Source organism: Prionailurus viverrinus, chromosome E3 (genome assembly GCF_022837055.1).
Source record: "Prionailurus viverrinus isolate Anna chromosome E3, UM_Priviv_1.0, whole genome shotgun sequence".
Taxonomy (NCBI): domain Eukaryota; kingdom Metazoa; phylum Chordata; class Mammalia; order Carnivora; family Felidae; genus Prionailurus; species Prionailurus viverrinus.
This window is the reverse complement of record NC_062576.1, coordinates 37,823,162-37,839,387: the sequence shown is the minus strand read 5'-3', so window position 1 is coordinate 37,839,387 and position 16,226 is coordinate 37,823,162. Positions and strand designations below refer to the sequence as shown.

Below are 16,226 nucleotides of genomic sequence, written 5' to 3'. Positions count from 1 at the left end.
ATCCTTTAAATGGTTAATTTTATGTTATGTGACTCTCACTGCAATTTAAGAAAACAGGAAAATTCAAGAGAACTTTTGGGTAATTAAACAGTGATGTTTTCTTCTGAGAAATGATAGGAAAGAAGGAAAGAAGAAAGAACAAGATGAGTTCCTATGATCATCAGAACACAGTCTCTTTTATCAGGTCTGTTCATTTGAAGTTAAAAAACAGTTCAGGGGCGCCTGGGTGGCTTGGTGGGTTGAGCGTCCAACTTCGGCTCAGGTCGTGATCTCACGGTCTGTGAGTTCAAGCCCCGCGTCGGGCTCTGTGCTGACCGCTCGGGGCTTGGAGCCTGCTTCGGTTTCTGGGTCTCCCTCTCTCTCTGCTCCTCCCCTGTTCATGCTCTGTCTCTCTCTGACTCAAAAATAAATAAACGTTAAAAAAAAAAAAAAAAATTTAAAAACAGTTCAAAATTATCCCCCAAGCACATCCTTGTTACCATGAGTCATTAAGCAAATAAAGTCAGAGCACTAGACCCTCCTATTCACACACGCACGCCCGCGTGCACGCACGGGAAAAGGTCAAAAGATACACCAAAATGTTAATAGCTGATCAATTTCTCTGGTGGTGGAATTATACATGATTTTAATTTGCTTTGTTATACTTGTTTGTTGGTTCTGAAATATTTGTAACAAATCCATATTCCTTTTATTAGGACAAAATTAGGACACACCCAAAAAGCTGTTTTAATTTAGGAAATAAAATAGCACGACACCATAAGAAGAAAGGAGTAAAGATTCCTGGGTGGCTCATTGGTTAAGTGTCTGACTTCGGCTCAGGTCATAATCTCAGGGTCCTGAGTTCAAGCCCCATATCGGGCTCTCGTGCTGACAGTGTGGAGCCTGTTTGGTATTCTCTCTCTCCCCTCTCCCACTCTGTCCCTCCCCTGCTCTGTCAAAATAAATAGATAAGCTTAAAAAAAAAAAAAAAAAGATTAAGGGGCATCTGGGTGGCTCAAACTATTAAGTGTCCGAAGAGTTCTAGCTGTGTCTCCCTCTCTCTGCCCCAACCCTGCTAATGCTGTCTCTCTCTCTCTCTCTCTCTCTCTCTCTCTCTCTCTCTCTCTCTCTCTCTCAAAAATAAAACAAAAGGGGAAAAAAATTAAAAAACAAACAAACAAATGACAGAGGAGCTGGGACAGAACTGTGGCCTGAACAAAAAGCTAGCAGCGGGGGAGGGGAGGCACTATGGCAGGTAAAGGCGGTGGACAGGCAGGTGAGCACAGGAGAGGAGCCAGGGGAGGCCCCTGGCAGGGAGCAGAAAGCTTCACTTGCCTTTCCTGCCTTCTGTCCCCACACCTCCATCTCTCACTCCCAGCTGCACCATCCCTAGCCCACCCGGTCCCTCAGGTGTCTGGGCTGCCTGTGGATCAGCCCTTGGGTGGGTGGACACCTGCATGGTCACAGGGGGGGACAGCTCCCTCATGACCTGTCCACCTTCCATCCCCAACTCCGCTGGAACCGCCTCTCGGTCACGCTCCTGGGTAGGAATGCAGATGAAATACAGACCATCCAGTTAAGTTCAAATTTCAGATAAATGATGGATAACTTTGTATTATAAGTATATCCCATAGTGTTCTCAAAGTCAAATTTAACTGGATGTTCAGTATTTTTGTTTTCTAAATCTGGCAACCAGACCTCTGGGATGCTTCTGGGGCTAGCTCTGTCACTGACTAGTCACCCTCGCCCTCTCTGAACCTCAGTTTCTCCAGCTACAAAATGGGTATAAGCTCAACCACACTGGGCTGGTGGGGGGCTCAAAGAGAAGATGATTGGGGGCGCCTGGGTGGCTAAGTCGGCTGAGCGTCCAACTCTTGATTTCGGTTCAGTTCATGATCCCAGGGTTTTGTGGATCAAACCCCACATCGGGCTCTGTGTTGACAGCATGGAACCTGCTTGGGATTCCCTCTCTCTCCCTCTCAAAATAAATAAACTTAAAAAAGAGAGAGAGAGAAGATGATCATCTTGGCAGCTCACAGGTGTGGGGGCAGCTCCAATGTCCCACACAGTACAGACTCCTCAGAAGAGTACGGCTCAGAACAGTTGTTAGCCCATGTCACAGACGAGGAAACTGAGACACAGACAGGGAACATGATTTTCCCAGCTTTCTCTCCTCTGCAAGAGGAGGATCGCATGCAACTAAGGAGTGGCAGGTGTAGTACAAGAAGAATAAGGATATGATGATAATATTGAGCCCTGAAGTACACCTGTTTAATCTCATCGAATCTTTACAGCAGCCCGGAGGTGGGGATGATCCCTCTTACCCTCTCAGAGGGAATCACATGCACAGAGAGGTAACGTGACTTGCCCAAGGTCACACATTAAGTGGCAAAGCTGGGATCCCAAGCAGGGCCTGGCTCCTGAGACCACGATTCTCCTCCAGATAGGGTTCATAAACTGCAGGAACTTGGCCCCCAGAGTGGGGGGCACTGATGTGTGCCCATTATCAACAGCAATAATGACGTTTCTCCATCTCAGCACTATTGACATTTGGGGCTTGATCACTCTGTGTGGGGGGCCATCCTGTGCCCTGTAGGGTGTTTATCGGCATCCCTGGCCCCCACCCACTAGATGCCCAACCACCACACTCCCCCAGTTGTGACGGCTAAAAATGTCTCCAGATGTGTCCACGTGTTCTCCGGGGGCGGGGGACAGAATCCACCCCACCCCCACCCCCTGGCGAGAACCACTGGATCAGCCGAGACTGGCGGCACAGGGGGACACAGGGGGGCACAGGGTGGCACTCACACTCTGCATCTTGGCCTCCGTGTCCACGATGTTCTTCTCCACCTGGTCGGCATTCTTCTGCAACTGCTCGATCAGATCGGACAGCTCCTTGTTAGAGATGCTGTGGGCACAAGACAGGAGGTGGGCCAGGGTCCCCAACAGCCTAAGAGGGAGCCCCCCCCCCCACCCCTGCCCTGGGGTGACATCACTAAAGCCACAAAAATGAGGCAGCATGGGGCAAGGGCTTCTATTTTTCCATGTTGGCAGAATACCCTCACTGTGTTCATTTTCCCCCTTTTACTGAGATAGAATTCACATACCATAAAATTCAACCTTTCAAAACCTCTAATTCAGTAGGTTTTAGCGTACTCACAAGGTTACACAGCTATCATCACTATCTAGTTCCAGAACATTTTTTTTTAATTTTTTTTTTCAACGTTTTTAGGACAGAGAGAGACAGAGCATGAATGGGGGAGGGGCAGAGAGAGAGGGAGACACAGAATTGGAAACAGGCTCCAGGCTCCGAGCCATCAGCCCAGAGCCTGACGCGGGGCTCGAACTCACGGACCGTGAGATCGTGACCTGGCTGAAGTCGGACGCCTAACCGACTGCACCACCCAGGCGCCCCACTAGTTCCAGAACATTTTTGTCACCCAAAAAGAAACCCCATTAGCAGCCACTCCCCATTGTCTCTCCCCCCAGCCCCCACTAGTCTACTTTCTATACCTATAGATTTGCCTCTTCTAGACATCTCACACAAATGCGATCGTATAATGTATCTGGCTTCTTTTACTTAGCATGGTATTTCTGAGGTTCATTCAGGTTATAGCACATGACATTCCTTTCTATGGCTGAATAAGGTTCCACTGCATGAATAGATCACATTTTGTTTATCTAGTCCTCAGCTGATAGACATTTGAGTTGTTTCCACCTTTTGGCCATTAGGAATCATGCTGCTGTGAACATTCGGACCCAAGTTTTCACGCAAGCTATTGAGGATTAAATATCTGGCACTTTCAATCTATGCACTTGGAATAAACTCTACGGAAACACAATGACATTACTTTCTACCTGGACACTTGGTCGCCTGCACACATCAAAGCCTAACCCTGCCCTCTCTTGCTGAAAAGCGGGCCTTGGCATGTATCATGGTCAAGTCAGAGCTGGGTTAGCAACAAACTGAGACTTGAAATCAGAAGAGTTTTCTGATTCCACGTAGCTTTCCGGGTGGGGTGTTAGAATGGGAGGGAGGTTGTGCAGGCAAAGAGCTGGGCACCTATTCGGTCCCAAAGGTTTGTGGTTATAGTTGTTAAGGGGCGTTACTGATGTGTGCGCAGCCCCGCCTCTATTGTTGTTTTCTTTCAACAAAGGAAGAAACAAAAAACAGAGAGGGAATGCAATTTGGCCAATGTCACCCAGCCAGTCAGTAATGGTCAAGATTAGCACTTAATTCCCCAATCTCCATTGAAAACCCTTTTGTAATGACTCCACAGAGGAGCCCAGGCAGCCCAGAACCCAGAAGTTTCATTCCACCTGCACACATTAAGCACCTACTGTATGCCAGGCCCAGCACTGCACACAGACAAAACCTCACCCTCTGAGAGGTCACCCCGCTAGATGGGGAGGAAATCAGCATTTACAAAAACAGTCACAAGATTGAGATAGAGGGCTAGGGATGCTCAGAGGAGCCTCCTGGCTGGTGGGTGGGGATGGGTCTGGTCACTGAAGGCTTCCTGACAGAGGTATGGGGGCTAGGTTCTGAAGAATGAGGAAGAGTTTGGGGTCCAGGCATGTCCCTCGAGGTGGGCCAGCCCAGGGCAGGTCAGGCCACCCCCTCTTCAGAGTGGAATTTCCAAATCAGGCCTGGGACCCACCTACTGTGGCATGAAACATTCAGATTCCCAAGCCCTAACCCAGACCCTCTGAATCTGCATCTCCAGAGCTGGGCCCAGGAAGGTGTATTATTGCTTTTGCTTATACAGGTTCTCCAGGGGACACTGACACCCCCAGATTTCAGGGTCCACCACTGCAGGTATTACTGGTATGGGTGGGGGGAGAGCCGAGGAGGGGGTCAGAGACTGGCACAGCAAACAGAACCTGTGAGCCTGTCCATCCATGCCTCAAACCCTGCCTGAGAGCCTGCTCTGTGCCAGGCCTGGACACACAGGAACCAGGGGAAAGAAACAAGACCCAGGCTGCACCCTCTGCTAAGTCAATCAAGGAGGCAGCCTTTCCTAAAGTAGGGTCCCAGAAACTCCAGTCCTGTAAATCACTCCTAGAACAAAGGCTTTGTCAGTCAAGGCAGTTAGGAAAACCTGGCACCTCTAGAAGTCCATGAGCCAGTAAAGGCTCTGAGCAGTCCCGCAGCACAGGAAGGTGGTATTCAGCAGAGAAGGCAAGGAAGGCTGAGAAGAAAGGAGTGTGTGTAGAGGATCCCAGTAAGGAAGGGCTGCCAGGTCATGGGCTGAGCCCAGAACCCCCACGGCCTGGCTTGTCAGACCACGTGGGGAACATGAGCATTTCCAGGCCCCTCCCCACATAGAACCACTGATCCTCAGCCTGGCCTGCTGCACTCAGATGGAGTGAATCTGAACCCAAAGATTTAACCCATGACTGCTCGAGCCAGCATGGGGAAGGTGCAATGTGGAGTAGGTGGGAACCTTTGGCCTGGCCCAGCCCCACCTCAGGACATGCGGCTCCCAAACCAGGCCCTTCAGTGACTGGGCAGTGTGAGGAAAGCGCCTCCTGGACCCTGCCTTGGGCCCTGCCTGGACCCAGCCAAAGCCCAGCACCACAAGGGGACAAAGGAGGGGGTCGAAAAGCCAGTCCCGGGAACCTGGTGTTCCTGGCAGAGAAGAAAGGAGGGTTCAGTGGGAGCTTCTGGCCAGACAGGCATGAGTTCCAAGTCCAGATAGGGCATTTTCTGCTTGGACCATCTCAGGCAAGCACCTTTCCCTCGAGGTGCCTCAGTTTACCCATCTGTTAACAGGAAATGACCACCAAGGCATCACGGTAATTTGACGATGCACATGCTTCACCAGACATCAGGCATGTTCACAGGCACCGCCTCGACAACACCCTCACCCCAAGCCCCTGGGAAGGTTTGTGTGTCACTTTATGGATAGGTTATAGGAAACCAAGGTTCAGAGATGTCAAGGTGCTTGCCCAGCGTTACACAGCTTGTGAATGAGGCTCCCGGACTCTCTTCTCAGGCAGTCTTGCTCCACAGGCCACTTCGTCAAACACTGGGCTCACAGTTCCTCACAGGGGCACTGGGAAAAAAGTCACAAGCCAACCTCCAGCAACAACTGCTGTCCCCAAAATACTACGAGCTCAGATTTACTTTCCACACGCCAGGCTCTCCACTCATTTCTTACTTAACTTTCATGACAACTCTGGGAGGTAGGTGTTGGCCCAGTGGGTAATCATCTTATTATCCCCACTTTGCAGATGTGGAATCTGAGGACCAACGAGTTTCAGTAACTTTCCTAAAGTCACACAGTAATTAAGTGTTAGAGCCAGAATTCCAACCCAGGCAGGCCCCCAAGTCGATGCCTTTAATGACCCCATGTGACAATCCTACAGGACTGCCAGCACATCCTAGGCATGTAACAGATGAACTTACAATGCCAAGTGCCCTAGGCCACAATGGGATATCACTTCTCACCCACTAAAAAGGCAATAATCAAAAAGACCATAACGATTTGGTGACAAGGATACAGAGAAATCAGAATCCTTGCTCACAGCTGGTGGGAACTGTAAAATGGTGGGGCTGCTTTGGAAATTCTGGAAGTTGCTCCCTCAAAAAGTTAAACCTATGGGCGCCTGGGTGGCTCAGTCAGTTGAGCATCCGACTTTGGATGAGATCATGATCTCACGGTTTGTGAGTTCGATCCCCGTGTCAGGCTCTGTGCTGACTGCTTGGAGCCTGGAGCCTACTTCCGATTCTCTGTCTCCCTCTCTTTATCTTCCCCTCCCCCGCTCATGCTCTGTCTCTCAAAAAATAAATAATCGTTAAAAAAATTTAAAAAACAAAAACAAAAACAAAAGTTAAACATAAAGTTGCCACATGACCCAGCAATTCCATTCCTAAGTATCTACCCAAAAGAAATTAAAACATAGGTCCACATGAAAACTTGAATCAAACACAAAAGTTCATAATAGCACTATTTACAAGAGCCCCCAAATGGAAACAACACAAATGTTCATCAACCGATGAATGGATACACAAAATGTGGAAGATTCATACAATGGAATAGGACTCAGCATAAAAAGGAGGCACAAACTGACACCTGCTAGAGCGTGGATGAACTGCAAAAGCATCACACTGATAGGAGATAGACACAAAATGTCACATACAGTATGACTCCATCTATATGAAGTATCTAGAATAGGCCAATCCATAGAAGCAGAAAGCATATTAGTGGCTGCCCAGGCGGAGTGGGGGCGAGGGGGGGGGCAGGAGGGCCGTCAAATAAGCTCTGAAGGGTTATGGGGTATCTTTTTGGGGTGATGAAAATATTCTAAAGCTGGTTGTGGTGATAGCTGTGTAATTAAAAACCACTTAATTGTACACCTTAAACGAGTAAATGGTACAGTATGTGGGTTATCTCTCAATAAAGCTGATACCAGGGCACTGGGTGGCTTAGCTGGTTAAGGGTCCAACTTTGGCTCAGGTCATGATCACACGGCTCATGAGTTTGAGCCCCGCATTGGGCTCTCTGCTGTCAGCACAGAGCCTGCTTTGGATCCTCTGTCCCCCTTTCTCTCTGTCCCTCCCTTCTTCTCTCTCTGCCCCTCCCCCACTCTTGCATGCTCTCAAAAATAAACATTGAAAAATAAATAAGTAAATAAATAAATAAATAAACAAATAAAGCTGAAAACAAAAATATTGTCAAGTGCCATTTTTAAGTGATAGGGACGTGTTTCTTCTTCTGCCAACCTCTGAACCTTCCTGCCTTTTATCCTGTTTTCCATGAAAGCTAGACCAGTTCCAGCCTATGCTCAGCTGTCTGGAAGATACTAGTAAACACGCAGAGTCCACCACTTGCCCACCGGTGCTAAGCAAGTCACATATAGATTAGTTTCTTTAATCCTACCAGAGCCTGCAGTAGCAATGTTCTCCAACTTTACAGATGGGGAAACTGAGGCACAAAGTGATCCAATAACTTGGCCACAGTCTGATTGCCAGAAAACAAGGAGAGCTGGGGTTCTCTAATCCAGGCCTCTGCAACACAGTCCTAGCACTTTTGCCTTGTGGGTTTGGATCCTGAATGAGAGCCCCATAAGATCCTGCATTTTGGCCAGGAGAGCCCAGGGCACTGTTCTTCTGAGAGCTCAAAGCCTCCTGCCAGGAGTGCAGGAATGTGGGCAGGTCAGGAACTTGCAGGGAGGGGGCACAGATCCCCAAAGGGCTGGGAACTGGCCTGGCAGGTCCAGCTTTTCATCTCACTAATAAGCCCCACCGGGGCAGCCAGATGGGGCATCAGCCTGACTGATGGAGACCAAGATACAGCCCTTCCCCACCACCCCCGTCCAGTCCTGTTGCACCCACAGAGATGACAATCACCGGCTGAGCCAGGAAAGCTGAGGTGCCCCCACCCCGGAAAAGGGAGGCAGGTCTGAGTGACAGGCTTAGAGAGGGACACACCCAGCCTCCTTCTACTTACTCAGAAGTTTAACATGGACACAGGTTCTCAGGGCAGTGGCCTTTGGCACTAGAAGGTGTCTGGGAAGCCATCCAGCCCCACCTGCTCATTACACAGATGAGCAAACCATGGCCCTCGGAAGCAAAGGCCCCTACCCAAACTCATAGAGGAGGTGGCCGGTATCTGGAGCCAGATAGGGTTCAAATCCTGACTGTGCCAACCACTGGTATAACCTTGGAGAAACTGCTTGATGTTCCCGAACCTCTGTTTCACCACCTGTAAAATGGGAATAGCCCATCCTCCCTAGCTGAGTGAGGTGGGTGGGGGAGGGTCAGGAACATTTCTAGAAAGACCTGAATCGAGTTTCAAAGACCATTGTGGGGTTCATGGACCGAGCTAGAGGTTCAGGGCAGCCTGTGGAGTCCCCAAAGCAGATCAGAGACCATTTAGGTGCACGAGTGGGGTGTCCCTGGTTTCCCTAATGCCTAATCAGTATCTGGTACCTAGGAGACATTTAAACAGTACTCGTTCAGTGAAGGAACTCAAATTATCCAGCACATCGTAGGGACCTCACGAATGGTGAGGATGACCATTCATTCACACAACACGTGTTCATTGCACTTGTACTCCCCACGGTGGAGGTGCCATTCACAATGCACCTGAGCCCTCACACTGCTCCCTGAGCTGTGCACACAGACTCCTGCTGCCAGTGGCACTTGGTTCTGTAAAACAGGTTCCTTCTGAAAAATCAGTAAGTTCACAGTGGCAAGGACAGAAGCCATGTCGACAGGGTAGAACTCCCGACACTGGGTACCAAGGAGGACACAAGATTGCTTCCAAGGAACCCTTTCCAATATATGACCTCCACCTCATGGCTGGGAGCTGGCAGACAAGCCCAGACTGCGGGACGGTCTACAAAACACCTGACCAGCCCTCTTCAAAAGCATCAAGGTAACAAAAGACAAGAGTGAGGAAGTGTTAGCCCAGAGGAGTCAAGGAGATGTGATTTTGCTAAATGCAATGTGAGGTCCTGGAACAGAAAAAGGACATTAGGGGAAAACTGGGGAGTCAGAAATGAGTCTATAGTTTAGCTTTTTTTGTTGTTGTTGTTTATTTATTCATTTTTGAGAGAGAGACAGTGTAGTGTGAGCAGGGGAGGGGCAGAGAGAGAAGGAGAGAGAGAATCCCAAGCAGGCTCTGCACCATCAGCACAGAGCCTGACATGGGGCCCAAACCCATGGGCCTCACCCGACTGAGCCACCCAGGCACCCCTAGTCTATAGTTTATTGGTTTTTTTTTTTTGTTTTTTTTTTGTTTTTGTTTTTTTTAATTTTTTTTTTCAACGTTTATTTATTTTTGGGACAGAGAGAGACAGAGCATGAACGGGGGAGGGGCAGAGAGAGAGGGAGACACAGAATCGGAAAGAGGCTCCAGGCTCTGAGCCATCAGCCCAGAGCCCGATGCGGGGCTCGAACTCCCGGACCGCGAGATCGTGACCTGGCTGAAGTCGGATGCTTAACCGACTGCGCCACCCAGGCGCCCCTATAGTTTAGTTTTTAAAGAAAAGTTTCCTTCTAGATTTCTGGGTTTTCCGGCAAACCCCTACAGGAGCGGATGCTTCTTGGTGATGGGAATGGCATCCGGGACAATCCCCTATGGATAGGCAGAGAGGAGGTGGGGTGCCGTGGCCCAAGACCCCACCTGGTAAAGGCTGGTGGGACTCAGGATACAGCTGTCTCCACAACAGCCCCCTCAGCCCAGCCCAGGTGCCACTGTGAGGGCTGCACAAGCAGGTGGGGGTCACTGGCAGATTGGGGCCCATTTCTCCAGAGAATGGGCCCTCATTTTCTTCACCTGGGCTGAGGAAGCCAGAGTCTGGCAAGGGCCCAGGAGGGCGAGGGTCCTGTCCAAGGTGCCCCATTTATATGGCCTCTCCTGCGAATGAGACTCCTGGCACAAGGAAGGAAAAATGGGGGGCGGGCTGGTCAGGGGGCTACCTGGCATGTCCTCAGAGCCCTGGGCCAGGTTTGAGGACACGTTGAGGGACAAACAAGGGCTTTTCGGGTCTGAGCCGCAGGCGCCAGCCTGGAACAGGTACCTCTTTGTGTCCAGGATGTACTCAGAGCATTAGAACTGCAGGGAGAGAGTGTGAGAGCCTTAAATGGCATCAGGTACTCCATTCTCTCACCAGGAGTTAGAAACTCAATAACCACAGTCCAACCTGCTTTACAGGTGGCCACTCACAGCCCAGTAGGTCAGCAGCAATGTGGGGAGCTGGTCAGCTGGCTAGCAGGGGTGCTGTCCAGAGAAATGGGGACAGAGGTGGCACCCAGGTCATCTAGACACCGTAGATGGAGTACATGGGCAGGAAAAGAGAACACAGGCATCTCAGGAGACACTCATCCACCCCCCACCCCCCTCCCCCACCGCTAGGCCCCCTCTTCCCACTTTAATTCTGTGCAGGTGTCCCTCACCCTTTTCCACAGCTCAAGGGGCAGTATGGCCTAATGATTAAAGCACCCAGAAAGAAGGCAGCTGGTCTGGATTTGAATCCTGTCTCAGTCCTTACTACATTGTGAATTACTCAGCCTCTCTGAGCCTCAGTTTCCCCATCTGTCAGTGGGGGTCATCACAAAACGCATGCCACCGAGCTGGGCCAGGGGTTAAATGAGAAAATGCTGCTGCATGGGACAGCCCGGGCTCTCTGATTCCACTTGGGGTCACTGTCCAGAGACCTGGGCTCCTTTTAAGGAGCTGATAAAAGCCAGCAGCCCAGTCCCAAAGTCAGAACCCGCTGGCACCGGGAAGCTAAAGAAAGCTACCGTGCCATTCACGCTGATCCTCGTACAAGCCAAGACATGCTCTGGCTCCTCCTTGAGGATGTCGCCTCGCCCAGGCACGGGAGCTTCTCAGGTAACTTCAACATTTGGACATGTGTCCCCCAGTCCATGCAGGGAGAGGCTGGTGTGCATATACGGGTAGTGAGGCTGCTGGGAGGGTGTGGGTCCCAGGCCTGGTGGGGCCGAACTATCTTGGGATTGGGCTTAGAATCAGATGTGGGATTTGAAGGCTGTGGGTGTTTCCACCACAGGGTTTCTGTTGTTCTCAAGACTTTCCCCTGTCTGCAGGAGGGAAACCACACAAGCGGCAAGATGGGCCTGTCTACCTGGTTGTTCAAGCAGAACCCCAGATGCCCGCCTTCCCCTCCCCTGGTTCCTCCTGGGAACCAATCTCCTGTGCCTCCACCCTCCCTGTGCTCCACCGTCTCAACCTGATCAAGGCTGCTGTCGCTCACCTGGACCACTGTCCAAGCCCAACCGTCTCCCGAGCCAGCGTCAGGGCATTTCAACAATGCAACCAGATCTCACCACCGTCCGGCCTCCAACTTGCCAGGGCACCCAAATGCTCTGAGACCAGAGCTCACGCTCCTGCCCACAGCCTACAGGACCCTCAGCCCTCAACCTGTGCCCAGCTTTTTCTTCCTCAGGGCTTTTGCAGCGGCTGTGCCTTCTACGGGTCTCTGTCCCTAGATCTCCTCCGGGACCATCCTGGCTAAGACTTGGTTTACTGGCTACAGGCCCATTGGACCGCTCAGCCTCTCTATCTCCTTCCCGAGCCTGCTTCCCAGTCTCCGCCCTCCACGAGAGTCCCAGGCCCTCCCAGGACACTGCGAATGACCAACCCTCCAGCTAGCAGTGACAGCTACCCTTGCCGTCTTCAGCCCTCTGTGCCCAAGTCACGCTGAACCAGCGGGCCCATTTTCCTCTCTATCCTGCCTGCAGGGAGGAAAACTGAGTCATCCTGATGCAGGAAAACAAACGTGGACTTTGGTGTTGGTCTGACCTGGGTGGGCTCCTTAGCCTCCCTGTACCTGTTTTCTGTGAAATGGAGCTAAGACTCGGTCCCACCCCAGAGGGCTGAGACACTTCAAGGAGACAATCCCTGTAAAGCACCATGGGAATGGCTCAGAATTTCTGGGCTTCGGTCTGTCTTGTCCATTGCCATGTGTACAGGTCTCAACACAATGCTGGTCCCAGCAACGCGTCCATGAGCTGTGCCAGCGTCTGGCGAAACTCAACGTGCCATTTCCTCTGCCCACTTCAATTTCCTCATCCATAAACAGGGTTATGGTATCTACTAGCAGAGTGGCAAACGGAAAGACACATTTAATAGGTAGGAAACGCCCCCAAGAGAGGGTTTGGTATTATGTCCCTTTGCGTTCAAGGGAACTGCTGTGTAACAGAAATAGGCTGTGAGCCATGTTTGTAAATTTTTCTCACAGCCACATGAAAAAAGTCAAAAGAAATAGGTGAACTTAATGTTTACACAATATTTTCTTTAACCTAATATATCTAAAAAATTATTTTGACAAGTAGTCGACAGAACATAATGTTTTTTTAATGTTCATTTATTTTGAGAGAGAGAGAGAAAGAGCGTGTGAGCAGGGTAGAGGCAGGGAGAGAGGGAGAGAGGGAGAGAGGGAGAGAGGGAGAGAGGGAGAGAGGGAGAGAGGGAGAGAGAGAGAGAGAGAGAAAACACCAAGCAGAGTCTGACATGGGGCTTGATCTCACAACCGTGAGATCACGACCTGAGCCGAAATTAAGAGTCAGAGGCTTAACCAACTGAGCCACCCAAGCACCCCAGAACATTATAAATGTGATATTGTACAAGCCTTTTTCATATCATGTCTTCCAAAGCCCAGCATGTAGTCTTAACCTGCAGCACATCTTAGCTAGTTCTAAGCACACTTCATGTGGGCAGTGGTTCCCAAGGAGGACGGTGCAATTTTAGGTGATTCTGTGCCTTCCGGACCACTTGGCTCTAAGCCCGTCAGTTCTTCCATAATAAAGCTCAGGACATCTAGTGGTCCTGCTCAGAGCCTGGTACCTAGGGACACTTAGTAAATTATCATTCCCTTTGCTCTCTGCCACTATCCCACCAGACCAACTCAGGCTGCCCAGGCACCTGTCCCAAGGCCAGGCCTTATCTACAGGTTCCTGGCTGTCTGACTTCAAAACAATCCAGGGCTCCCAGCTGTACCCAGCAGAGCATGGCACCTGGATGTAGAGTGCCAGGGCACATAAACCATAGCCCAATGCCCCTTCCAGGCCCCCAGAGCTGCAGTATCCTTGGCCATAGGCCACAAGTCAGAGTCAGGGGCATTTGGCTAGCTTCCTAGCCATCCCTCCCTTCAGGCAGGCCTCTTTCCTGTCCTGGCCTCTTTCATGACCTGCCACTCTGGGAATAGATCACACCCCCAAAGACAAGAAGTGCCACAGCCCTGCCATAAGCCCCTGCCCCAGCTGTCCCTGCCTGCCTATAACTTCTCTGTCCCCCACTGGTCACAACCCAACTTTCTCTTTCTGTGTGTAGAGATGGGATGTGGTAGGCACAGGTCACATCTAGTGGGAACTGCCCTCCTTTCTTGGCCAGGACCACCTTGTCTTCCAGCCCGAAGTCAGCCCCCCATGTTCCCCTTGATCACGTCTACTGTCCCTCCCTTTTGGGGCTAATTCTGTCTCAGTGGGTGTGCACAGGAGTACGGGAAGTGTAGGCAGGAGGCATCAGCTTTGGAATGTCTGGAATGCATAGGAGTGCACACCTCTCCCCAGAACCAGCCTCACCCATCCCAGAGCCCAGAGAAATTACCTGGCTGCCTGTTGGCCAGGGTCATCCTCGCCTGGGTCCTGCCTGCCTCTAGGGCCAGCCAGGGCATAAGCAGCTCCCTAGGAACATCCAGACCTGGTGGAAGGCTTATTTCTGGTGCTGGGTGTCCTTCAGCTCCCGTTTTCTTTAAATACTGCCTGGCTGATTGGGGCACCTGGGTGGCTCAGTCGGTTAAGCCACCAACTTCAGTTCAGATCATGATGTCAGTTTGTGGGTTTGAGCCCCACATCAGGTTCTGTGCTGTCAGCCTGAGCCCGCTTCAGATCCTCTGTCCTCCCCCACCTCCTCTGTGCGTGCACTCTCTCAAAAATAAACAAATATTAAAAAAAAAAATCCTGCCCATTAAGCTATAAACTTTTGGACAGAAAGAATGTAGTCACCTTTTGGGGGGCCCTTTGTTGCCCTTAATTCCAAGCCTTGCATAGGCTTGGGCTCAATAAATAGGTATTGAATTGAGCAGATGTATTATTGCATGGCCGCAATTCCTACACCCCCATTTTCCAGATGAAGATGATGGAGGCTTGGAGAGGATGAGAAACCCACCCTACATCACACAGCTGGGAAGTAGCAGTGCCTAGATTTGAAGAGACTCCAGAGCCACCTTCTCAGAACAAGGGGGACATCAATACCAAACCACAAAATGACAGGGAGACACTGGGGATCTAGGATGAATCAACAAGGTGTTCACCACTCAGGGAAGGCCTAGTGATTTACATCTCGTTGGCGTCTTCCTTGATACAATGAATCCTGCTGGTTGAGTAACAGTGGTGGCAAATGAGTCTGAGAACTTCTCCCAAGATGCCACCATGAGGGGATCCCAGTCTGTCTCTCTGAGCAGGCCTTTTGGGAGGAAGGAGTTGGCGCAGAAGGAACACCTCCCTGGGCCACACCCTACCCCAGTGCCTGACACACGTTTCCACTCTGATTCTCCTAACAACCCCTCAAGATTGGTACTAAGTGCAATTGCTCCCAGTGTATAGACTGAGCCTAGGGAGGAGGGGCAACTTGCCTGGGGCCACTGGGCTAGTAAGCATCCAGACTGGTGACTACTGTGACCCCAGTCAGTATTCCAGGGAATCAGTCATTGCTGAATAAACTTTCACCACCCCCTCCCAACTCCTTGTCATCTCTCCACCTCCAAATAGGCCCTTCTCCATTACCAGCCCCTGAGAAAGGAATTATTAGCATGCTATCAAACATCTGCTCAATTCAATACTTATTTATTGAACCCTAAATCTATGCAAGGCCTTGAATTAAGCCATCCCATCCCCAAAAAGATATGTAAGCTCAAAGTTTTATAACTTAATAGGCATGATTAGAAAAAACACCCTGATGACTATAATTGCCTGGGCCAGGGTATTTTCATCCACTCTGTCCCATTCAGGTCTTCTATCCTATCTTAATTGTGAAAATATAGCTTGATCCAATAAAATGCAGAGAAGGGCCAAAAAGAAACAAAGAGAAAGCATGATAAATAGGAAATACAAACTAACATGGCAGGGATAGGTCCAAACACATCAGTCATTACAATAAACATGAATGAGTTAAACTCTCCTATTAAAATAGAAGACTCTTGGGTGAGAATACAAAAAACAACAACAAAAAAACAAAACAAAACAAAAGCAGTTCTGTGCCATTTTACAAAACACACACCTGAAACAGAAAGATGAAGGAAGTTTGAGAGTAAAAGAATACAGCACAACAGACCAGGCAGCTGCTACTGAAAAGGCAAAGGAAAGCAAGGTGTGCATACCTCAAGGACAAGAGGGGTGGAAGTAATCAGTATAAATGTGTGGTTTGTGCCCCTGGCTACCCAACAGAAGACTGAAGTGCGAGCTCCACCCCAGAGATTCTGACTTCATCAGTCTGCGACACGGCCTGGACATCACTTTTAAAAGCTCCCGCGATGATTCTAATGTGCAGCCAGGGCTGGGAACCAGGAAACAAAACACAGCATTGTGTCACAGTGTTAAGGGGAGCAGATTGAGGAAGAATCCCCAGATCTCTACAGGAAGGAAGTCTTGTAAGAAAGCAGTACACAGGAAACATCCAGTAAATACCAGATTGATTGGTCAATTGACTGATACTCTCCTTACTAGAAACTGCCATGGTAATTAGGCAGTAAAATCCTATACACCCATCTAT

General features: G+C 50.0%; 1 protein-coding gene across 2 annotated transcripts in view; it reads right to left on the bottom strand.

Annotated features, from left to right (window-relative positions):
- Nucleotides 1-16,226, bottom strand: part of PPL (periplakin) — a 46,374-nt gene that overhangs the window by 21,696 nt on the left and 8,452 nt on the right. For both annotated transcript variants that reach the window (XM_047837675.1, XM_047837674.1), the window contains exon 2: nucleotides 2,788-2,887. In XM_047837675.1, coding sequence (XP_047693631.1) covers nucleotides 2,788-2,887 — 100 coding nt within the window. The remainder of the gene's footprint in view (nucleotides 1-2,787; nucleotides 2,888-16,226) is intronic.